General features: G+C 44.8%; 2 protein-coding genes across 2 annotated transcripts in view; one reads left to right on the top strand and one right to left on the bottom strand.

The window, feature by feature from the left end:
- Positions 1-11,626, top strand: part of LOC135912228 (thyrotropin-releasing hormone receptor-like) — a 28,741-nt gene extending 17,115 nt beyond the window's left edge. Inside the window, exons 4-5 of the mRNA XM_070527564.1 lie at positions 3,870-4,033; positions 11,107-11,626. Coding sequence (XP_070383665.1) covers positions 3,870-4,033; positions 11,107-11,618 — 676 coding nt within the window. The 3' untranslated portion in view covers positions 11,619-11,626. The remainder of the gene's footprint in view (positions 1-3,869; positions 4,034-11,106) is intronic.
- Positions 1-26,250, bottom strand: part of LOC135912238 (uncharacterized) — a 593,471-nt gene that overhangs the window by 550,482 nt on the left and 16,739 nt on the right. The gene's annotated exons all lie outside the window — the stretch shown is intronic.

Genomic DNA, 26,250 nt, shown 5'->3' with positions numbered 1-26,250 from the left:
ATTTGTCCAAGTAAGAAACTAATTGTTTATTAACGATGTGCTCAAGGAGCTTAGAACACGCGCTTGTAATAGAAATTGGTCTGTAATTTGCCACTTCCGCTGTACTGCCACTTTTGTGTATAGGTATGATTTTTGCGCGTTTCCATGCTACCGGGAAGCAACCACTATCAACAGAGGACTGAAAAATTTTAGTTAGGTATTTAGAGTTCCATTCTGCATATCTACGTAAAAATTCATTTGGAATGCCGTCAGGACCAGGGCTCTTCTTAACATCAATATTCAGGAGAAGATTTAAAACGCCTTGTTCATTGATTTCAATGTCTGCAATGGGTGGTCTAGGAGCTGTGTAGGCTACATGAGGTGTATGACCATTATCTTTAGTAAAAACGGATGCAAAGTAAGCATTAAAATTATCAGCCTGCATTGCAGCAGTACTGCAGGATTCTGAGGATAATGGTTTTGTGGATGGGTTGACGTACCGCCAGAACTTCTGCGGTGCCTCTTTAAGAAACTTCGTAAGTGTCACATTATAAAACTTGTCTTTAGATTGTTTTATAAGGCATTTCAGGTCATGGCTCATGTGTTGAATTGAGATTTTCTTATCGGGGGTTGGATTCCTCGAACAGTCCCCACGTTTTCGCCTTAATCTTCTCTTTAGATGTATAACTTCCCTTGTAATCCAAGGATTTTTCCTTTTAATTCTTTTATAGCACTTTGGTATGTAGTTTTTAATACAATCCATGACCGTTGCAAAGTAGTAGTCCCATAAATTATCTGTACTAGTATTTGACTCAAAGAGATGAACAAAATGGTCGAAAGAACGCTCTAAAAGGTCTAACACACCAACATCATTGGCAGAGGAAAACTTCAAAAATGTCTTATGAAGAGCACATGGGTATGGTACAGGTCCTAAGTTTAGAAATGCTTGCACCATTTTATGGTCTGAAAGACCATCCTCCGTTTTACATATATCTAGATATGGTATTAAAGAATTTGACAGAAAAATTAAATCAAGTATTGATGACTTAGTCTCACAGATGCTTGTATAATCTGTCACTACCTGGGTTAGGCCTAAACTGAAAGCTAGCTCCAAAAGCTGGTCACAACTTGAAACCTCAGTCTGTCCCGGTGAAAGTGACGGCCAATCAATGCCGGCCAAGTTAAAATCACCTAAAAGTATAATGTTATTGCCTTGATGCATGTTCGACTCCATAAATTTTCTTAAATGCAAAATAACATCTACGGGTGAGTTAGGAGCCCTGTAAATACAACCAATAAGGACTTGATGTTCACCCAACTTTGTTTTGATCCAGACCGTTTCCATCGCTTTCTCGGTCTCGAGAATATCATATTGTATACCGTTCTTTATCAAGAATGCTACGCCACCACCTCGACCTTCCCGATCTCTTCTGACAATTGAATACCCAGCGGGTGTGACCTCCGAATCATTTACATCCTTACGTAGCCATGTCTCTGTAATACCCATAACATCTGGTTCATGCTCCAAGACAATGCTCTCTAGGGATTCCAACTTATTTAGGATACTTCGGGCGTTGACATTAATAATACTAAACTTTGCCTCTTTTGTACGGGGGTGTCAGGTGTTTTTTGCGCGAAGTGGTTGCACAACTTTGACCCTTTCATGTTTATCTTCATCCCAACTGAACATCACATTATTAACTTTCAATTTATCGAAGATCAATGCCACTTTTGCTCCACCTTTCCTTTCCTCAGAGCAAGAATTCCACAGCTTCTTTCGTAATTCAACAATCCTTTTAGAGTAATCTTCGCTAATACTAATCTGGGTGCCTTTGAGTTTGGAACAATTTTGTAGTATTATTTTCTTATCCCTGAAATCTACGAGCTTTAGTATGATCGGGCGGTTCACACCAGGAATCTTCTTTCCGAGCCTGTGAATCCTCTCGATGGAGCCTAACTTGAGCTTGAGTATACCTTCGAATATGTCGTCGTTTACTTTTTTCATTACCATTTCCTCATTTTCTTGCTCTTCTTCTACAACTCCGCGTACAATTATGTTATTTCGTCGAGATCGGTTTTCTAAATCATCAACTTTACGGCCGAGCTCAGCCAAATTAGCATCATTCCTGATAACTAAATTCTCAATTTTAGTGAGCCTGTAGTAGCGGACCTAGTAAGTAGCGGAAGCTTGCAGGATGAGGAGTTATGAAAGGATGACGAGTGCTTGATGACAATGGCGTGATAATGACTGCATCACGAAACTTGTATGATGACGAAGGTCTGACATCATCAACGAATGACAACGAATGTTCAGTGACGATGATGGCACAACACAATGACATTATGACGATGGTCTGCAAATGCAGGCGTGATAGCGACTGTCTGATCATGATGGCATAAAAAGGCCGTGTGCTCCTGATAGAAAGATGACAGCTGGAACGACTGCATGGCAATTGGATTAAGTTACTGAAGTGATGACAATGAAAAAAAGGCTGCGACTTCGACGAATGTGCGACGACGATGGCTTCATGACGAAGGCATGACGGGATTCCGGATGTAGAAGCTGGAATGACGAAGATGCCTCTACAACCATGACATCACAACCCTGAACACCTACCTCAAGCTATCCGACAACATGGACGACTGGGTATGAGCGGCACTGGCAACTACAGCATGGCGATGGTACGATCACGAAGCTTGAATGACAACAATTGAATGACCACGAAAGTATCTCTACGGAGGTGTGAAAACGAATGCATGACTACTGTATGTCGAAGCCGACTTCACAACCAAGGAATGACGTCTGTCGGATGACAAAGCTAGAATGAGGGCGATGCAATGATCACGAAGGTATCGCGACCACGATCCCATACCTGGTGAGCCAAGGTATTAGGCAACTTGGGTCACTCCTTCGGGAAAAACCGTGACGATGACGGCATGTCGCGTGTCTCATGACAAAGCTAGAATGAGCGCGATGCAATGATCACGAAGGTGTCAGGACCATGGCCCCATGCCTAATGCGTCAAGCTATTAGGAAACTTGGGTCACTCATTTAGGAGAAAACGCGTGACGCCGACGACATGACAAGAATTGAATATCACGATGATAAAGTGATGATAATGAAACGGAAACTTATGAACGCGCGAAACGGCACGAACTACGCATGAAAGATACACGGGCAAACGCTGACTATCAACTATCAACTTGTAGACAGAGATTGTCCGTGTATCTTTCATGCGGAGTTCGTGCCGTTTTCGCACTGTCAGTACTTTCAGTATGGAATACCAACGTGCCCAACGTGCCATCCTTTCACATGACAATGAAACGACTCCAACGTATCATGACCTGGGTCACATACTTATTGGCCCAAGCAAGTAGACAGCTGCGGAATCCGAATCGAGGTAAAGGTGATAGATAGGCTCAAAGCGGCTGTAGTAGGCAAAGAATGCTATTCGCATTAAAAGGCGCCTTAGTAGATGGAATGAGCCTTTTCCCTTGTAAAGGATGGAACTAGAAATACAGTTTACCACTAAAACTGGTGAAAAAAGTAAATAAAGCTATTCGATTTAAAGAAGATGCGTATGGTTGAGTTGAACGTAAATAAATGCCCGAAAATTAGAGGGAAGTGTTCACTTGATGACCTTTCCTGCATGTACTAAGTTAATAAAAAAAAGGCAACCAATGAAAAATTAATTATATTAGAGGACGCTAGGCGACAAGGCTGCTTAAATCACACTGACCGCAAAATTTGAGCATGTAGATTCACTCAGATATCTGAAGTGCATTTTCATAGTCTTTACTGTGCGTATTGCTTTCTCTGTTGTCGTAAGAAGCAATGTCCGTCCGACACGCTGCAATAGGGATATTTCTTTTTTTGCCTGCTATTACAGGATCCTGCACTACACCAACATCATGGACACGGTGGTCACACTCATAGTGCCCTTCATCCTGATTGTTATCATGAACTTCATGATCGGCCGTGCTCTGTACCTATTCAACGCACGTCGAAGGCTTCAGCGAGTCAACAGCGTACAAATGAACTCTGGAGACCATGGTAAGCCTTGATCATTACTGGATCAGACAGACAGACAGACAGACAGACAGACAGACAGACAGACAGACAGACAGACAGACAGACAGACAGACAGACAGACAGACAGACAGACAGACAGACAGACGCAGATAGATAGATAGATAGATAGATAGATAGATAGATAGATAGATAGATAGATAGATAGATAGATAGATAGATAGATAGATAGATAGATAGATAGATAGATAGATAGATAGATAGATAGATAGATAGATAGATAGATAGATAGATAGATAGATATAGGCAGGCAGGCAGGCAGGCAGGCAGGCAGCCAGGCAGGCAGGCAGGCAGGCAGCCAAGGAGGAAACCAAAAGAGAGTTGAGTTAGGTAGCCTGCACGTGGTAGAGGAAAATAATCTGAGGAGAAAGTAAAAAAAAAGGAAGATGAATGCAGAAACTTAACTCAGTGAACAAGTATCTGAGGCGGCAGGCATCACTTTCTCCACAAATCTGACAACACTATATACCGGGTGCTTTTATTTGGCTGCAGTGAATTTTTTTAACGGTTGCCTATGGCAGATAGCACAATTATAACCCTTTATCTAAATTAGTCGATAAGGTGGCCATTACTTCTAAAAATGTTCAGTTGATTATTTACGTAATTACGCCAATTAACTTTAATTTAATTACTCTGCGCCACATATTTCAATCTACCAATTATAGCCGCTACGTTCGCACGGCGTATCTACTTGCAACGATTTCTCTAGACAGTACCTCTTCCGAGATAATATTCAAATGGCCCAAAGAAATGCATTGGCGTTCCAGTTACCTTTTTGAGAAACCGCTGTTTCATGCATTGAAGCACAAAAAGTAACTACAACAGCAATGCATTTCAACGGACAGTTTGAAAATTAATATCTTGGAACTGGTGCTGTCCAGAGAAGTCGTTCCAAGTGGATACGCCGTGCGAACTCCGCGTTTATACTTCGTAGATTGATATGTGGGGTAAATTAAATAATTGAAAAAATTAAATTACTGTAATTACCTTATTATTCAAATATACATCTTGATTTCTCGTAGAAGTGATGGCCGCCTCATCGAGTAAATAAGATCAAGGGTTAGAATTGTGCTAGCTGCCATAGGCAATCTTCAAAAAACCTTTGGTGCAGATAAATAAAAACACCCTGTATACGTGTCAGGAATCGAACGGGAACGTAAGCTGCCTTGAATGCAGACGCCTATCGTGGCGCCTATCCGAATTTCCTATTTTCATTCAGTGATAGTCTCTCGGTTATAGCGCGGTACACAGCTGTTGCCACTTGGTACTGTACAGTCGGCAGATACAATGGAGGTGGGCTATTTCGTCACAGCCGCTGTTGCCAAAGGTAGGGCTGTCGTCTGTTCCAGAAAGCAAAGAAAGCCTAACCGAATTCCAAGCTACAGACAATATACAGGATCACACTTAAGTAGTGCAAGTAGAACAGTGACCTTTTAATGAAGGAGCAGCGAATATCGGTGATTGTTCGTAAATGTAGTTCAGCACAAGAAGACCGATGCAAAATGACTTGCCATCAGTTGCAGCTGGGCCGCTGTGTCCGTTCCCCTGAGTGAAGTCGAAGCCCGTCTCCCGAAACCGTGAGCAGAGAGGGCTGCTTCGTCGCTGGTTAACCTCCCTGCCTTTCTATGCTTGCTTTTTTTTCTCCCTCGTCGTTGAGAACATTTGCAAACAACACTGTCTGTAGCTGTCTGTGACAGAGTACATGTATCTTGCCATATCATGTGATGACGTTATCATCACACCAATACCATGTCCCTGGTCATCTCGATGCTGCGACTGTCCTACCTACGATACATGTTGTTTGTAAGACCCGCGGTGAATGGAATATTGAAGACCGTCAGAGGGCTGTCCTTGATAATCTCACAAACAAGCTATAAGCAATGAATTCCCCGGCGCGAGAAGGTGTCCTGGAGAATAAATACGAGGACTACCCTATTTCCCATAGCAGGCAAAAACGGAATAAAATAAGCCCAACCTTCAACTTAGTCATTGCTATTCCGTCAGTTTTTAATTTTATTATTCTGTTCGTGGCCATAATCCTGTTCGCAAATGGGTACAAACGCACCAAATAAGCTACCCAAGTAAGAAAATACAGCTCGCATTCCAGTCAGCGAGGGCGTCCCTGCCGTTGGTCAGTAGTGGGAGGATGAAAAAAGCTCAGATACTACGTTACACTTCCATGCACGTAATTCGGCAGGTTCGAACTTCGTAAAAGGTTAGCGGAAGTTTCGGAGATACGAGTTTCACAGAGACCGACAAGTAAGAGGAAGTTCCAACAAAAATAATCTCTGCCTATAACTTAAAAAAGAGAGAGAATCACAAGTTCACGAAAGGCACATTGTAGGGATTCTTCGCAAAGAAAGCTGCAATGACGAAGAAGATTTTGTTCTGGCTGGGGGATCAAATCTAGCCCTATGCGGCTTGGCTCAAGATATGCGTGTAGGCACAAAGCTAAAGCCAATTGCGCAGGCAAGTGCAATCTATGGAGCAGGCCAATCAAATTTTCTGCTGCAAAGCTTTTTTTCTGTTTCTTTTGTCTCTTTTCTTTGGAATGTGTTGCCGCTTCTATGCGTACATGCAAAGCCTTCCTTTCTTAGAAAGCAGAGATGATAAATCCCAGAAGACCTTCATGCGTAGAGTGCCGAAACACGTAGGCGTTCAGCGTTCACTGAGTGCATTTGCTGAGGACCAAATTGCATCCTTCGTATGTTCAACAAGAGCGCGTCACCCACGTTTTCGGGCTTTGGTGTAGTTGCCCTCAAGCTGCTAGGTGCTGCATAGTGCAATTTTCTTTATTTTGCGCCAGGAAGTTTTAGAAGAAGAATCCCGGATTTTACGCGCCCGAACAGCGGTTTTCGTGTAAGGCGCATCCTGGTAGTGGACTGCGTAAATAATTTTGACCACCTGGCGTACGTCGACGTTCTTCAAACAGCTACTCTGCATTCCCCCCTCCTCCCCTCTTCATACAAAACGCAAACAAAACGAGCAAAGAAACTTCTCCTCCGTAGCACCTAGGCAAAACCCCGTATTCAAAGAGCAAAACACCCAAAATTTTGTTGCTTCCTCCCGCTCTTACTCGCGCCTGCTCACGAACGTCGGCCTCCTCCAGAAATGCAACGCCCCGCTGTATTCACTTCGAATTGTGAAGTCGCGTCCGGAACTGCATAATCGAAGAGGCCCACTGTTGAAACTCCGAGAACCAGCTTTCGCGCCTCTTTAGTGTGACGACTGGATGAGTGCTGCGCAAAGCAAAACAGGCCTTCCATTGAAGCTCGCGAGCGTGTGAACCGTGAGTTAATTCTGACCACTGCGAGTTACCAGTTTACACAACATAGCTCACGGGAACACCAATAGATTATAGAAAGAAAAAATCTACGCAGAATATCCTCTGGGAGCTGTCTAAGTGATGTGCAAGCACTTCGTAATAAGGACGTGGTGTTTCGTGGTCGTATGCTGGTGTGGTTTGTATAGATCCAAGAACGACCTGCGAAAGAACTGTGAAACGTAGAAGCGTGGTTGCAACACCGAACTGTTAAGTGAGACCGGCACGAAATGACGTAGGAGAGGCGAGTAGAAGCAACTCGTGCTGCGTGTAGCTGTAGTTCGACGCACTGCGCAGAGTCGTTGAGTTGTTCGCGGCGTAAGCTCGACTGACGCTGATACTCAGCATTTCAGCGTTTCCGTTCTTCTTCGCTAAGCGGCTGCGGTCGTCTTGGCGGAATTATGGAAAATGCGAGAGCGCTGCAGCGACACGAACTGCTGCGGAAGCTGGCGCAACGTGAAGTAATGGGGCAAGCAGGTTGCTGCAGGTGGTGGCGCCAGGTGCGCTGATGCACTACGCTGATGACGTTCCGACCGTTATAAGTTTGCGCCTTATCCATCCGCGTCGAACCATTTTGAACCGTGATCAAACGTGCTTCAGCGGTGACTACGTTTGACGCGGCGGCGCGGGCCGTATTTCGAAAGCGATCTGCGATGCCGGCAGAGTGTGCCGACTGCTTATAGCTTTGCGCGCTGTGTTCTCGCCACTTACTTAGCGTTGAAGAGAGACGCGTGGGCCCGTACTTTGAAAGCGATCTGCTAAAAGAGCGGAGTGTGGCGTTCGTTGGGAGCGCCGTGAACGCTTGCGGAGGCGTTGCATAGGGGAAGCTTTCCCCCAATGCAAACTGAGTCAAAGCCCAAAGCTAACGACCAAGCAACGGACCCAAGAAATTTTGAGCGACCCGATGCTGTGCATATGTGATATCATTGCTTGTTTAGGGTTGTATTTTTTGAACGCTGAAGCTGAATGAAGACACATTTACATGAGTTGCATAGCCATCATTGTAGATAATGTATACAGATAGCTGTTCATTACAGGCAGACACTCACACTTTCACGGACGATTCTACACTTGCCATGTTGTCACTTCGGTAGACGGTCAGAGGCTCTGCCATCGTAACGTGGCACAGCCTGCTTGTAGACTTGAGATCAATGCAGGAGCAGGATTACGTCGTGGGTCTCAGTAGCGTCTTCAGCTTCAGCGAGCAGCGATCTAGCATAAACCTCTCGATCCATTTACCATGGTCTTTCACCACATCGATGGTAAAGTCACCGCACATGAGTATCGGCGTATTATGTGGCTTTAACGTCTTCATCGTTTCTGCCAGGAACGTTTTCGCGTCAAAACGAGACGTGCTCGTCTGATGTACACGCTGACGATCATTAGACCAGTAGGAATCTCGACTGCACAAGCGTCTCCCACATGGCTTCCGCATGCCGTTGCCGATACACGGGATAATAAGCCTTGCGGCCACGATCACGCTCGCGCTTACGTTCGCTTACGGCAGCACCTTCTGCCGTGTACTGCACCAGCGGCCTACCCATGGTTACGGTCTGGAGTGCATTGCGTAACGCGCGTAGTACAATGCAGATATATACAGTTCGCCTGAGTAGCGTGGCGTTCAATCTTTTCTAAGAAAGGGGCTTTGATTTTTTTTTCCAGATCATAACACGAGCCCGTGTTCACGAGCACTTGCGGTCTCCTATAAGCAGGGAAGCTCAGTCAATCGCGACAGGGGTCGACAGGGGTGGTGTCATGGCTAGGAGACGCACCTTGCGGTTACAGTGCACTTTGTGCGCATGCGGTACCATTGCTGAGCTCAACGCTTCACGCCTCGATCAGGTACTGACAGGCCGGCGGGTCTACGCTGTCGTGGTGCTGCGAATGTAAACAATAGTGTTCTACGCAGATGTCTAAGTTGGCTTTCCTGCAGCACGTTTTCGGCGCTCACGCACGAGCCAGTGAAACATGGAAAGCTTCGCTTTAAAAAAGTCACCCACGATTACGACCTCTCCTAATGCGAAGTTTGAGGGCAGCTCTACAGACGGTTTCATTTCGCGATAAATTGGTTGGCGCGGACGAACTGTCTTGCGCGGCACGTTCGAAACGGAGCCAAGTGTGGCGCGACTGCCTCGCTGCTAGGGAGATTGCGAGAGGCAGCGCGTGGCCGCGATTCACAGCAGCCGCCGCAGACAGACTCCACTCATGCAGCCCTTTGGTGAACAGACGATGCGTAGAGTGCCTTGATGCGCTCGACCCGGCAAGCGGAACGGAGGCGAGTGAGCGCATGGAGGCACCTGTGGCTGTTACTATCTTGAGGCGCCACCTCAAATCTGATCTCATAGTTGTTCACCAGCAGCCAGGCTTCTGTCCGGTTACTTTGCCATGCAATAAAAGCATTTGATTAGACTGTCTGACGTCGTGAACGCTGCGCGTATCAACCAGGACAGCACCCCAATGACGCGCGCTACTATGGCGCCATCTCGTAGCCATCGTTGCCAGAATCCGTCTTGCGCAGCAGTACGCTTTTCTTCTCGAGCTTTCGCCTAACCCTTCTCATCCGCGTTCCTCCTTACAGTGTCTTCGCTCTCGCCGTCTTTCATTGCCCGCTACGCTCCGCGGTCGCTCTCACCTTTCGCTGTGCTTGTTGGCTCGTTTACGAGGTACGACGCGCACGCTCGCCGCGGGAACGTGCGCCTGAGAGCTGCGCTCTAAAATGAACTGTAGATGGATGTTGCTGCATAATACTTCCATCACCTCATGCGAGAATACGTAAGAGTAAAGACATTCTAGGAAAAGCAATGACTGATACCGTATGTAAATAGGAAGATGACACGCTGGACTCAGTTTAACTGAGGGACGATATAATGAACAGCACACATAACAAAAACATGCGCACTCACGTACATGCATAAACACGCACGAACACGCATAGACACGCACATAGTTTACATCTGACACAAGGCAGAAGAGCACTTTCTTTTGTGTGCAATTGCTGGACTGAACTCACTTAAATGCCTCATTTTGTTTCTCTCTCCTTAGGCGTAGCATCGTTAACTGCTCTATATCCATGCATCCGGCATTTAAACTAGTAGCCATTCATTAGGTAATTGGACCAATCTATGGCACCGGGCTAGTCAACGATCCATAGTGATGCCTTCGCAGCGCGGAAACCAGACGACGGTGTGTCGACTAAAAGAGGATGCTCAGAAAGCGCATAAGGTGCAGTGTGTCGCAGTTGACTCCAGTGATAAGCGAATAAGAAAGGCATGTTTCACTCCCGAGGCACCCATACGCAAACACAATTTATTCAGCTTGATTCTTGTCGAAGAAATGCAAACCAGGAAACAAAAAGTCGCACCACAGCATCGTAACGGGTCTGCAGCCATTTCGCTTGGCCTTGGATCTAGTTAGAGCGGTTTACATAATACGAGTACATTACGTCATTCAGAGTACGCTATGCATTTCCTACGCATAATGAACTCTATGAACATTTTAAAGAAATAAGGAATGCTAACACGCGCATAAAGACAAATTTTACCGAAACACATACATCCCTTCCTGTCTTTTGCGTATCACAAGAATGTCTAGAAATACCCGGACGTGCTCATTGTCAACAACTATATTGTAACACGCTGTTACATTCGGCGAAAGGACGACACGACGTTTTGTTTCTCTATCTCACACCTCCGCATACCCATATCCTTCCTCGCAGACAACCACAACACTTCGAGCGGCTGCTCGCCGACGACCAGCAACAAGGTCATCGCCACCACGGTGTCCGCCAACGGCTGCACGCAGGTGCACCACCAGTACCCCGAGCGGCTGCTCATGAACCCCAGCCAGATCAGCGTGTCCCGCATGCTCTTCCTCGTGTGCAGTGTCTTCATCATCCTCAACTTGCCCAGCTACGTGGTGCGTATACACGTCTTCGTGCTGTCCATCAGCAACCAACCGGTGCCGGACTACGTGTTGCTGCTGCAACGCTACTTCATGCTCCTGTACTACACAAACTTCGCCGTCAACTTCATCCTCTACAACCTGGGCAGCCGCATCTTCCGGCGTATGATGAAGCAGTACGTGGCGAGAAAGTGGCGCGCGTTGAGCTCGCTTTGCCGCTCCTCGGACAGCTTCGAGTCCAGCGCGGGTGTCGCCGACGTCGGCTCCTTCAAGCCCCGCAAGGAGCACAGCGCGCCGGGCCGGCAAAAGGCGCTGGCGAAGACGTGATGCCGGGACCTGGGACGAGGTGGAGCAGAGGTCGGTGACTGCGAGACCCGTCCCGATATAGAACGATCGTCAACGGCTCACCTGCTGCAGGCACACCGCTGTTGCTACCGCTTTCCGGTGGTCAAGTCGAGCTCAGGCTGCAGCTTCGGTTTCGAAACGAGGGAGTGCCGACTCCACGACAAGGTAGGAAAGCGAGACAGCTAGTCCGGTTGTCTCCGTCAGTTTTAACTTGGCTAGGGATATCTGTGGAAGGCGATGTGTTGAAAAACTCGACAGTCTATAAGTTACACGAAAAAGAAACATGCGTATGTACAAAGCAAGTGACAGCGTCTTCCTTTCTCAATTACTCTAACTTCGTCTCCAAAGTGTTCTCAGCACAAATTAACCGCATGATCGTCGATAATACAGTCAAGCATCTTTTGAAAACTCACAACCAAGACTCGCGAATTTCACGTTTTTTAAATCTAGCTTAGTCAGAGTTGTCGCTGTCGGAGTTCAGCTGGGCGCCCAGTAAGTGTGCTGAATGCATTTATCTGGCCCCATTAAGTTACGAGTCACATGGGCCACCGGAAATGGCCATATTGACAAGTGCTGATATTTCGGCGCGGTGCAGTAGTCCATTGATCTCCCAAGTGCAGTGAAATGACGCTCCAATACCTGGGCGGATCAAAAATTGTTGAAAAAGGAGTGCTCCTGGGCATTCTCAATAAGTATGGATTGCGTGCGCGGTATAAGCCACATATTTGTCACGGCTATTGGCGCTGTCTGTTTCCAATGTGATGTTGACTACCATCGTTAAGTGAAGGCCGGGAGGTCATACAGAGATAGTTCCGGATAGTTACCCTGAACTGCAGGAAAGGGCAAGAAACCAGAAACACAAAAGCTCAGCCGAAGCGAACCGTGTTCATATAAGTTGGACAAAGCTTGTACAAAACGAAGGCAGACGGACATCATTCAACGATGACTTTTATCATGCAGCGGAATTACATAGGCAGGAGTGGGCAGTACACAGCACCGACCATGACGAAGCTTGTTACGAAAAGTTTCGATTGCCCCACTGGCACCTTTATCAGCGTTTTGTTAATTGTAACGTGGCTCTCGCGGAGATCAGACATTTTTCAACATATTTTTAATCTGTCAGCGCTGTGTCTTCCAACTACTATGATCTCCAACGAGAAGGCGTTGGACCCTTGATTTTGCAGAGAGGCTAGAGTTAGAAGAACGAGCAATAGTAAATGTTTATTTTCAGCAGGACTTCTTCTTGGCTTGTCGGCTAATAGTTAAAGCAATAGCTGTAAAGTTAGGGAGAACACAAGAAAGCTGACACGACAAACGTTACAACCATGACTGCTTTATTTAGGGAAGAAAGACAGCTACATAAATGCACGTACAAAGGATGATGCTCCAACCTGATGGCAGTCTATTATCACACCACGTGACGAATGAGAAACTGTAATATTCTACGAGAGGTTAATTATAGACTGCCATTATGTTGGTGCATGATTCTCTGTGTGCGTACTTCCATCGATTGCTTCTTCCCCGAAATAAACCAGCCTTGAGTATAGCGTTTTTCTCTATACATTCCTTGTGCCCTCCTTGTTAACGCTACAGTTACTGCTTTAAGCTCATTTTCAGATAGGCTGTCCAGCGAGCAGAGCCGAAGGCACTGGATGTTAATGTGCAATAAATTCAGCAGCTGCAGACATTATCCAATTGAAATAATTGTTGCCGTCAGTGTCAAGTGAGACTGCAAGATCTTTGACAAACAGCCAAATAAGTTCATTTCGGAAACTCATTTCTGTGCTCCATCATTTACTTTAACAAGGTAACCACTTTATTTGTGAACGAATACTATGTGGAAATTATATGTGTGCGGAGCAACGTTTTCCCAGCAAACGAAATAAAAATGCGCGATAAAATGAACTCTTCGAAAACATGTGGTTCTAGCAGTCTCCCCAGCCATCAATATTTTCTCAGTAGGTACTGTAGTCATCAACGTTTGACGTAATAGTTCTGCGGAAGCCCGCAAGGTGGAGAGAAGTACTTAATTAAGGGAAAATGAGACATCCACCCAATCGTAGCAACCGCTACAAAGGAAACCCGTACGAGTTCCTCGAAAGAAAAGGCTCACAGCTGAAGCAAAATCGTCCCGGCCCAGGACAATTTTTTTTCAACAGCGAGGGTTTTCTTTCGAAGTACTCGTATGGGTTTCCTTTGTAGCAGTTGCTATAATTGGGTAGATGTCTCATTTTCACTGAATTACGTACTCATTAATCCATGGAATAAACTAAAGGTTATTTTTTTTCTAACTTAGCCCACAGACAACGAAAACCTGGTTATTATGGCACACAAACCCTGGCAGCATACACGTACGTTTCCATTTCGTACTGAACCCAGCCATTGTTATTAAACTTCGTTGAAGTTCATTGAGGGACAATCGCGCATGTTTTTGTGCTTTCAGGGCTGTGTGTTTAATAACTGGTGCAACAATTCATAAAGAAAATTTTACTATTCTGCTTCAACTCGACAAATGTAAGCACGAATGCGTTACATGGAGCACGCATTGTTAATCTAGAAAGTGAGAGTGCGCATCATTCATCACTGCCAACAGCGTTGTTTCGCTCTTCAACCGGGGCTTTGAACGCAAACCATGAGAAAGGCGCTTCGTAGTTAGAGCTAATGTAATGGGGCAAAATATCACCATGTCTCAATATCGCAATCAAGCAAACTTATGTAAATAATTTTCTTGTAACGATAATATCTGTTTCGTATGGAATAAAAATGCCGAATATGCACAGCTCCTTGCTCATTTTTTTGTGTTTTCGCTTTCAGGTGGGACCATGGAGCTTTTCCTTAGACACTTCTTCATCTGTGCTTAGCATTTCAAGCAAAAAGGATCGCACTACAATGTTCGACTAGAAGAGAATACACATGGTAGTGGTGGTCCCCAAGAGTTCGGAATCGCAACACGTACAATAAATCAAGGCCAAAGAAATCTATCATGCACTGGCTCCTTCTTCACAAGATGCTAAGGACAGCGTTGCAGCACGTCCCAGACTGTTGCCACGTTGGCTAAACGAAGAGAATTTCAAGACGAAATCACTCCGTTCGACGTAAGTGTGTAACCGATGTGTATTGTCTTCACCTTATGGTACGCAGTGCGTGCTTTAGCGAACTTTTAGGGAACTGAAATTGTCATAAAATAGCGATGCTCGCTGTACGAGTGTTCAGTGTGTTCGCATGGTGACTGCCTTCATAATGAGCTTAGTGTCTCTACAGTTGCGTTTACTGGGACAGATTGCCTTTTGCCTGATTATTGCACATTTTGCTCATGATTATATGAGAAGTGAGTGATGGAAAAATGTATCAATGTTCACAGTCGAACTGTTGCAGATTCCCCCTGCTACGTCTAGTGCTGTTTCTCGTGTACCGTCACAGGTGTTCGTTCTCAAGGTTTACGATGTGCTTTTGAGTGTCCTAGACTCTTAAACAAATGTGCACCCTTTGGGGTGCAATTTGTCGCACAACAATATTCGTCATCTGTCTTCCTTGCATTTCCTTTCTTCAAAACCCTGCGCTCGCTTCTTTCCTGTCGGAAATGCTAAATCATGCTCATAATGCGCATGCCATTCGCGACTTACAAGTGCCGTGCTCGTAGAGTTAAAGAAAGTAAATGCGGACAAGACAGATGATTATTGTTGTGCGGCAAAATACACTCTAAGAAAAGTTTACACCCTTTGGAGTGCCCCTTCTGCCACACAACAATAATCGTCATCTGCCTAGATGCATTTCCTTTCTTTAACGCTGCGAGCCCGGTACTTTCCAGTAACGAACGACATGCGCGTTATCAGCATGATAGCATTCCCGACAGGAAAGTAGCGGGCGCGGCGTTTTCAAGAAAGGAAACGCATGAAGGCAGATGACGATTATCGTTGTGTGGCAGAAGGGGCACTCCAAAGGGTGTAAACTTTCCTTAGAGTATACGACATGGAGGGTGTAATTTTGCTTAAGAGTGTATTTACCCCACATACCACAAATGTATATTCGTACATGCGATCAATTACTGACTGTGTGGATGGTGTCAGGAGCGTGTTCACGTTAGAGATCCCCTCACCAGGATTAGGCACTGCGATCAGACAAGCATCCTGTAGATCGCGCGGTGGGCGTCGCACTTGCAAAGCATCAAGCGCCTGCACGGCACAGAAAACAGCTGAAGCGTCCAGCAGAAGCCCGTTCGTCCTCTCTCTCGAGGAATCACTATACCAGCTAGAGAGCTAAAGTAACATGCCCAGGGACGTGTCTACGTAAAACTCACTTCTTGAAACGTCATCAATTATGACACGTGACTTCGGCGAGTCGTTCAGTACGGAAGGCGCAGCATCACAACTTGGAATGCGCCACCCAGGAAAAATAAATAGGTAAACAATAAATAAAGGGGAAAAATGTTAGCCCCCCCAAAAAAGGAGGCGGTACTCACGACGTAAACGTATCACGGTCCCTCGGCTCCGGTATAGGAGCAGGCGGGGAAGAAAAGTCGCTTGTGGACGCTCGTCGAGGCAGAAGGAGAGTATTAGCATGGCATCATGAAGTTTGAATTTCTCCTCCTCTAATAAAAAAAACTATTTGAAAAAAATGTTATGGTAGGATGCTCCTTAGACTACTTAGACGGTGCTCTGCGACTTCCTTTGTATAATAAATATTTGTGATGGGACCTGGTTTGGAGGCCTTTAAGGGCCTGTGAAATCCAAGGCCAATCGTCTAACAGCGGCCTTACTGGTCACTACAGCATAAATTCTGTGGTTGTTGGTAATTAAGCAAAAGATATCATAATTGTGCCTGGATATAGCTTGAGGTTTTTGGTGTTTCTGTAACATTTGTAACATACGCTCACAAATTCATTGTTTCACTAGACCAATCATCTCTCCCTATACTCACAAGCGTAAAGTTTGTAAGCGTTGGTAAATAACCAAGAGATATCATAAAGTACCTGGATATAGCTTTAGGTTTTCGGTGTACCTCTAACATTTGTAACATACGTTCATAAATTCATTGTTTCCATATAGTCACAAGCTCGAGTTATCCCTCCGTTGAAGGCGTATGAATTATGTCGAGGGGCTGTTCAAATGCTCGAGAGGGTGGTATACTATCTGGAATTGCTTCATGAAATTTCTGTATTAGATATGAAGCAGGATATTAATATATGAGACACTGTAATAAGAATAGGTGTGCTCGCGAATAGCACAATGTCACTCGACGACAAATAAAAGACCACGGTCGTATTGTGACAACACGTATACCATGAAATTATCATACGTTCGTCCACAGAGTTACCGGCAGAAAAAAAAAATTATTGCAAGAGAACGCTTAGCAATCCCTGCAGAGAGAATAGAAGAGACACTCTGGGTGATATTAGGGTGTCGCGCTTCGCCTAGAAGAAAGCTAACGGATGGCAGAAGCACCCAGATAGAGAAATGCCCAAATCTTTTCGGGCTACCGTTTATGGTAATGTACAGATGAATAATCATACCAGCCTCTGTGCCTGTTTTACCATGTTTAAAATATTTCTAATATTCCTTTGTGACTGTTGTCCCATGTTGTTAACGTTCATAGAATGACATGGAGGACGCTTAGGCTTCGCCTTTAATTGTGAAACGCAATAGCGTTATCGGGCCTCGCTGAGGCCAACACCGACACCGGATATTCCGCGACACGGGACGTGATAAAAAAACAATGGTGGTTCAATCCTGTCGGCAGTGCCGGACAGAGTAATGGCTCATAGCCCCGTAAGGCAGAGGCTACAAGCAGCGACTCATCAATGGCTAATACTCCCGTGAGCAAGGAAAAAGGGGTTTGTGTTTCAGTTTCCACCTGACAAAACTATGTTTTCTCGTATATTCAAATTACTTTCTCATGTATTGTAATTACAAATCGACGCTATCATTTCTCTAGGTTGTGCGTAAGTCGTACTGTACGAGCTTTTTTACGCATTTAATTTGGGTAATCTGGTTAGTTATAGCATCTGCACCATGCGGAGGGCCTGCGTCTTTGTGGTTGGGGATGGCCTTTTCCTAATGGACCACGCCGCCTACGGCGGACGCCTATACCGGAGTCTCGGCGGCATATTGAACATTACTTTATACATGTGAGAATTAGTTTATGTTTAACTGTGCTTTTCAATAGGCCTATGTTGTTATATGTTAATGAGTGAGGACTCGGACACTACTTTGAGAACGTGCCATGTATACAATCCTCCGTTTCTTGTACATGTTATCGTACTGGTGCAATTTTGCCGTGATTATGACTCAGTGTTCGTAAGGTCACTTGTTTAAATAAACCTTTTTTAAACATGAGGCCCTTAACACAAGCGTGTTAATGTTGATTACTAACTATGTGAAAAACTCTTCCACCACCCACCATGCCGCGTAGGCACAAATTGCACGACATTTCTGTGTAAAGTTCGACAAATATTTGCTAGCTGAACTTGTATGCAGCCCGTATTGTTCCGCGCAGAAAGATAACGAACTCATTGTTGTAGTGGGAAGACCCGGCATAACATTCTTTGTACTGTTACCCACGGTGGTAGCTTAGTGGCTATGGCTTTGCGCTGCCGGACTTGAGGTAACGGAGTCGGTCTCGGCCGGTACGGCCAGGTTTCGATTGGAGAAAAAGTAAAAAATAATATCACGAGCCGCTCCACACTCTGAAGGTAGTTGACCAACGAGGCTGTTAGCACACGACACGGACGTAAAACACAATTTTGAATAAAGGTACGAACTCACTTATTGTCTTGATGGCTGGTCATTGTGACGAAAGTGCGCAGGCTCATTTATTATCTTGATCAGTGGTCATTATTTCACTCCAACTGAAATCACATTCTTTGATTAGGTCTAATCCATGCACGTACGCCGCTGGGTGGTCCGTTGGGTCGGATCGGTGTGGCTTCGCAAGGGGTATGTCTGCAACAAAGAACGCGTAGGCCGCTCCCATTTCATTACCAGCACAACCACATTGAAATCACCGATGACAACAGGGGTAGTGTAATCGCAGTTATTACACGCAAAGTAAGTAGCCATGAACCTTACGGGCCTATGGGCCATTGCATCTTTTGCTTGCTTGCGAGAGTATGAGCCACTGATGATGAAATCTTTCGACATGCTGTTCTATTTGTTGTATGTGTGATTAGAAAGAATTTAAGCTCTGTTCGCTTCACTTTGTTCAGTGCTTGTTGCCTCTGCCTTAAGGGGCTATGAGCCATTGCATTTTAGCTTGCTACGGGAGTATTCATGCTTACAGGGCGATGGGCCATTGATGATGATAGTTTTTGTTCACGGAATCATAGTCATATCCAGCTTCGCTGTAAAACACTATCGTACTTAGATATAGGTACAAGTTAAGGAGGCCCAGGTGGTAAAAACTGCTGCGGAGTTCCCCACTATGCATGCCTCATTGCTAGGGCTTGCGACCGATTGTAGATTTGGCACTTAAACCTCAATAATGAAAGTTTCTATCCCTCATAATAATTATAGCAAAGATGTGCATCCTACATTGAATGCAGCAAACCCTAAGAGTGGTTCAGTTCTTAAGAAAACTAAAAATTTAAATAAGAACATAAAGAAGAGCTATCCCGTATTACAAGTGTCAAAGCCAACGAAATATTACCATTTCATACATCATCTACAATTGTGTGAGATACGTTCAAACGGCTTGTCCTATATACCCAGGAATTTGTGTGAACTCAAGTCGCATTACGTTCGCTTTATTGTTCGACGTTGTTACGGCTTTTCCCTTGATTCCGTCCAGTCTAATAACACATAGTGTTTGCCTTTCGGTTTGGCCATCATAGCTGTGTTTCTAACAGTGGCCTACCTATGGATGAGTGCGCATTACTGTGAATAAATATATGTGGCTTCGGCCACGCGATCGTGGCTCATCGCGTAAGTAGCATGATGGTATTCAGCCCCATCATCCTTAGCCTATCTTTATGTACACTGCAGAATGAAGATCCCTCTCTGCGATCTCCAATAACCCCTGTCTTGCGCTGGCTGATTTCAGCTTCCCCCTGCGAATTTCCTAATTTCATCACCCCACCTAATTTTTCTGGCGTCCTCGACTGCACTTCCCTTTTCTTCGCACCCATTCTGTAAACCTAGTGGTCCAACGGTTATCTAACCTGCGCATTACAAGACCTGCCCAGCGCCATTTTATGCTCCTAATGTCTATTAGGATATCGGCTATCCCCGTTTGCTCGCTGATTCACACCGCTCTCTTCCTGTCTCTTAAAATTACGCCTAACATTTTTCGATCTATCGCTCTTTGTGCGGTCCTTAGCTTGTTATTCAGCTTCTTAGTTAACCTCCAAGTATCTGCCCCATATGATAGCATATGTAGAATGCAATGATTGTATACTTTTGTTTTTAACGACAGTGGTAAACTCTCGGTAAGGATTTGGCAATATCCTGCTGTATGCACTCAAGCCCCTTTTTACTCTTCTGTAATTTTCATTCTCATCATCAGAGTCACCTGTGGGTAAGTGACCTAGATAAACGAACTCCTGTACCCACTCTAGAGGGCGACTGGTGATCCTGAATTCTTGTTCTTTTGTCAGGCTGTTGAACATTATCTTTGTCTTCTGCGTATTAATATTCAACTCCACTCTTACGCTTTCTCTATAAAACTCCTGAATCATTTGTTCTAACTCGCCTCCAGTGTTACTGCACAAGACAATGTCATCTGCAAACCAAAGGCTGCTGAGATATTCGTCATTGATCCTCACTCCTAAACCTTTCCATTCTAATGGCTTGTTTACTTGAATATTTCTAAGAATGCAGTGAAAACCATAAGAGAGATTGTGTCTCCTTGCCTGACTCCTTTCCTGACAGGTAACTTTCTACTTTTCCTGTAAGGAATCAAGGTAGCTGTGGAATCTTTGTTGGCATTTGCCAAGATATTCACGTATGCCTCCTGCACTCCTTGATTAAACAATGCCTCTATGACTGCTGGTCTTTCTACTGAAGCAAATGCATGTTCATATTCTATGAGTGCCATATAAAGAGGTTGGCCAAATTGTTGGAAGAGGCTGTGCTGTTGTTCTCCCATCCGGGATATGTACATGTTACATGGATTAAAGTGTGTAGTGCCGTCACAATGTTCACCAAGTGTTCACCAGTTCCCTCATAATATGACCATAAGGTCGTCACGAGTTTACTACAAGATACAAGTATAATATTCTCATACGGTGCTGTAACTATCATGGCGACTGCATTGTCAACTCTTTCTTGAGTATGGGGTTTTCTTCCGTTCCTGAATTGCAAAAGCAAGTAGAGCCTGCTGTGCTGGCTTGAAAAATATTGCAGTTACATCTACAGTTAGATCTGTGTAATGGGTTCACCCTTTTTATTGCGGTGCAGAAGCCACGTGCTTCGGAAAATCCTTAGCCCGTTCTATGCTGTGTCACATTGTTATTAAAAAGCAGGCTGTGTTCATGCAGTGAAAAACAGTTTGTGCGCTCGCGACAAGTGAAGACAAAAGCTCAAATGTTCCACGCATGTCTCCCATGTTCTATGGGTAGATCAGTATTTCCTATGGAAGCTTAGGGTAACGCCACCACTAGCACGCGACATTTCTGAGTGATCCAGGAAAACTCGAGTCGGTGTAAACTTAATAATGACGCGAGCAATGGTAAACCAATCAAATAAAAATATGAAACATTCCCTTTACACTATACTATCCGGCTTATATGAAGGCGTTCTTTATCAAAATGCGCTCATTGTAAATATCTGTAATCTACTACCTTTCCTATCTTCTTATCAGCGATGTTTCTATTCCGTATTTCATGAAAAGTATGCAGGTTTTGTGGCCCTTCCCGTACCATTTGCCAGCCTACACTTTTCTTTACATTTGCATATGCAGATTGCAAGATGTGAATGCCCATTTCTGTCTTTCTTGTCTGTACATTTGTATATCTGTTTGCAAAGGAAGTAACATTATGGACAGCACCAATGTACGGGGCCTTTTGAGAAGAATGCTTTGTACAAACTGATCGAAGATGGAGTTGAGTTTTTTTTCCTATCACCTTCGTTGTTTATGTAGAATGATTCTGCAAGAAGACTGTAGAACATTGTCATGAGCGTGTGCTCTTGTAGTAGTCGATCTGACAACAGTGGATCATATGGTCATCCCACACGAAGACGCCAAAGGTGCTACTGAGGTTCTTTCGTTATGCGACTTGCGTTCAAGAGATACAACATTCCTGTTTTTTTTCTCAATGTAAAAATAAACAGATCAGTTGTTGGCGCAGCGCACTGGCGAGGGTTACCCCTTTTGTCTTGGGTTCTATTCCTATTGTGATTCTTCATTACGCAATACCCAAATAAGACCAAAATATATAGCATCACTAACCCCAAAAGTCTATCGAAGAGTGCTCGTTGTAACAGAAGTCCGCGTATGCCTGCGGGGCACAATTCTAAGATGCAAGAACGATGCACTCATGATGCAGTAGGCTCACGATTGGTCGCAGATGCTAGCGTCCCCAAAGAAGCTCCAAAGATTTTTCTGCGTCCTTTGTGCGTACGTGTTTTTCGTTTTGTTAAAGTGTTTATCTTCTCCGCATTTCTTTCCAACTTTATGTAGTCCCTCATCGTTTCGCCAATGGTAAGCAGCGAACCGATTATTTATATTCCGGTTCAGCGCCCTCGTCTTTGCATTTAATTTCTCTCTCTTTTTTTTTCTCATGAGTGTGCGTCAAGTCTCTTGACAGTAGCACTATAGCACGAAAATTTCTTATCAACGTGTATAGTAACTCACGTTCATATCAACTCGTGCAGATGATTTCCTCAACGACCTCCTTTCTAAACACTGATGGATAAAACATGAATTTAATCTATTTTTAACATTTTACTACGCCTATTATGGCGATGTTTTGTTATATACGCATAAATGGCAAGATCTGAAAGTGCCTTTTCCTGTGTTGCTTGTTTCCCTGTACCCGACATACACTCCCTTGAATCTGGAGAGAAACATTCATTCGCCTATCATTCGAGTAAACCTCGTGGAATCCTTCGCGCTCGCCATTTTTGCAATTCCTCATGTCTTTGTCGATCAAAATGACACTTCACTGCGAGGTGCCCGTGTTCATGGCTCTCGTGCAGAAGTCTATGTATGTACTCGAAAATAAGGTATGGAATATTGCCCGGGATATATAATTCAGCTCTGGTGCGACACACTGTAAGCCGGCTTACGCCCTTAAGAGACCCTAAGGGAGAAAATCGGCCCATACCTCACACCCTCGCACCTGTAAGGACGTGAGGGGGTGAGTTAGAGACAGTAAAACACCCTTAAGGGGCGCAAATTGGTTTACACTACAGGTGGAGAAAATGAGTATTCTTGCGCGACACAGTCCAAGGTTCATGAGCTATCAGAACCACGCGACACGATTTATCCTGTCTAATTATTCGTACAGTTCAAGCATCTCTACACTTAAAGCCCAAATAAGCGTACCCTCTCTAGCCTCACGCAGTAGAATAGCATGTCTTAACCTTTTCTTATCATTTTTTCATTCTTTGTCTTTTGACAACCCGTATATAAAAAGAGCACATTGCATTGCCTAACTCATTTTATCCACCACAAGCCCATACCTTGACTTTTCAGCAATCATTTTTTCTTCGCACAACAAGAGACTAGAATGGCTTGCCCACCGAAGCTGCCCCTATCATCGACCCACTTGCATTCAAGCGGCCCATCCAAAATATCCCATTGTAACTTGTAGTATCTTTGTTTTCCATTAACCACCCACTCTCTCTTATAGTGTCTCAAAAGAGACCTTTACGGAAATAAATAAATAATAATAAATGACATAAAGCTAATAACTGTTTTGTTACTCAATTTAGGCATGATAAGAACACTGAAGTTGAAGTCTTTTGAGTAATGCAGCGACGCGCGAACGCATCGCTGTTCAATAGCGATGCTAAAATAAGCCCCATCGTTGAGATACCCGTCCTCAATAAGGGTTTTGCGATAGGCGTTCGTTTCAGTGTGTCTTCACCATCACTGTAGCGCACTGCATTACAAAGTTAAATGAATCATCACTGTATATTGTAGGAAAATCGGACGAAGGATACTTCAAAGCATGGTGCTCATAAGAAAATGTATATAAAACAAAGATGTGTTTAGATGACTGGTCACATCAACGTCGCAAAAATTACGTTTAGGCTAAAGTGTATATTAAGCAGGTTATGAGTGGGGCGTTCAGCTAGGTAGCTAACTGATAATTGTGCTTTGACGGGCAAATGTCTTCGTCCGCTTCTTGAAGCAATCTACCTAAACATGCGCAAGTAGTGTGGCACTTGAACATTTTTAAAAATTCACTTTCAAATACAAAATTACAGGTGACATGTCACTCTATTTCAGTGTGAATGGCTTAAAGGAGAAAAGTAAATTTATTTTGCTTCATTCTTTATACTTGTATGCTGGATGTTTTCTGTTGGAACGAAGGAAGACTTTGTCTATGTTATTCTAAAGAAGAAAGACATGACGGAAATGATTTTTTAATTCTGGTGTGTCTGCAGAGAGAAAATATCTTTTTATACGAAAGGCAAAGTGGTGGTGGCCTGGGCTGGTCTGCCATGTTCTGCTACTACGCACAGGTTTTTAAACGTTACTGCACAGTAAGCACTGCTCAAATAATTTCTGCACATGAGGATTGTTGCAAGTCAGTATATATGTCTGAGATCTCGTGAAGGGGAAAATTCCCAGCGTGCTATGCGAGCACGCAGAAACTGTGTTAATATCCAGATTGTAGGTTCTGTCAGAGTGATCTCATCTCTATGTGCCTCTCTTCATTCTTGCATACTGGGAATAAAAGTTCATGTCGTGTACATACGCCTCTTTTCGTGTTCTTTTTGTGCTCCTGTGTGACCGTAAATATCCGGAGATTACCGAGCGAGCGGTACCATTAAGGAGCAGGTTTCTCACCACGTACTGCACGCTAAACGAAATGTGGCACCACTGCGCTTCGCAAAAGCTTGTGTGGGTTAGTCAATCTTAAATTGCAGTGGCACAAATTGCAGTGGCACAAAAACATTCTGTGCCGTTTTAGCGGCAAATGCGAGAAATTCATTATGTCGCACCTGTTTGTGTTTATTTTATTGAAGTGATTGTTAGGAGAGGTTGGCACCTTTATGGTGGCACTGGCTACTCCTTGTCACTTGGCAAATGAAACAAATTTGCGTAAAAAGGAAGAATAGCGACACAAAATATAACACTCAGTAGAACACCGGATCATTAAAAAAATATAGAGTCCAACAGTACATGAGTCGCAAAGTTCTATGCATTAGTTCAGTCCACGTACGCATATATAAAGTCAGATGTTTTGCAGAGCCAAAACACGCAACACATGTAATAGACTGCAAGTACAGAACAGAACTATACATATCAGGTCCCGGATCCATGATTGAACCAGTGTCCACCGCATTGCAATGTATTCTTCTGGAGCTCACGCGACACACACCCTTCCTCTTCGAGTGGCTATATAGGGCAACATAGGATATTTCATCCGGCCCATGCGGAAGCGTCCTGATCATCTTGATCGTTCTGCCAAGTCTCGCGTTCATCCATGTATCGATCGCTCCGTAACATCACCCTCAGGTGGCGCAAGTGCCGTCCTGGCGCTTGCTACGAAGGTGAGGCGATAGAAGGGGAATAGGGCTTCAGCCAGAAAATGTGAACAACAGCACTTGGTACCAAGGAGCGCACCAAAGCATGGCCCAGGGGTATAATCTCGTAATTGACGTCACCGAGTGGACGCCCCACCTTGCAGGGCCTGGTGTAAAGTGGGAGGAGCATCTCTGAAAGGCCAACGTGGTGGCATGGCGACCATGTGAGGACCTGAGAACCAGACGTGGAGTGCACACTTCTGTGTCGGCTTTCATAACGGGATTTTTAGGAGTCTCGCGAAGCACAGAATCTGTCGTCAGCAAGTTGACCAGTTGCACGGGCTCAACCAACGACGTTAGTAGAGAATTCAGTAAGCGAGTGAGGACCCGACGGAAGGAGAGACTCGAATGCGATGCAGGTTGTCGGCCAAAGAGTAAATAAAGCGGGGAATATCCAGCGGTGTCATGCCATGACAAATTTTACGCGAAGGCGACAAATAGTAATGGGCTGTCCCAGTCATATACACAGCCAGCATCTCAGTTAGCGTGAGGTTCGGGAGGTCGGTCAGTCCATTCGTCTGTGAATGATGAGTGGAGGTTCAGTGGAGCAGGCACGAATGATCTCATCTAGCACTCGTGGTAGGAAGTACCTCTTGCAATCGGTGAGGAGCTGCAGTGGGGCGCCATGATGTAGAATAACGAGGTGGAGGAGAATGTCGGTGACATCTGTAGAACAGCTTGTCGGCAATGCCCTGGTAATTGCGAAGCGCGTGGCGTAGTCTGTCGCGACTGCAACCGATTTATTTCCTGAGATTCACGCAGGAAAAAGACCTAGTAGCACAAGGCCGATGCGGAAGAATTGCTCTGCAGGAACATCCGTAAGTTGGAGCTGGCTTGCAGGCAGCGCTGCAGGAAGCGCTGAAGGGCGCTTGCGGCGTTGGCAGCTTTCGAAACCAGTGAAGTAGCGGCGCATGGAACGGTAA

The sequence above is a fragment of the Dermacentor albipictus genome, chromosome 10, assembly GCF_038994185.2.
Source record: "Dermacentor albipictus isolate Rhodes 1998 colony chromosome 10, USDA_Dalb.pri_finalv2, whole genome shotgun sequence".
NCBI classification, from domain to species: Eukaryota; Metazoa; Arthropoda; class Arachnida; order Ixodida; family Ixodidae; genus Dermacentor; species Dermacentor albipictus.
This window is presented reverse-complemented; position numbering and strand designations above follow the sequence as displayed.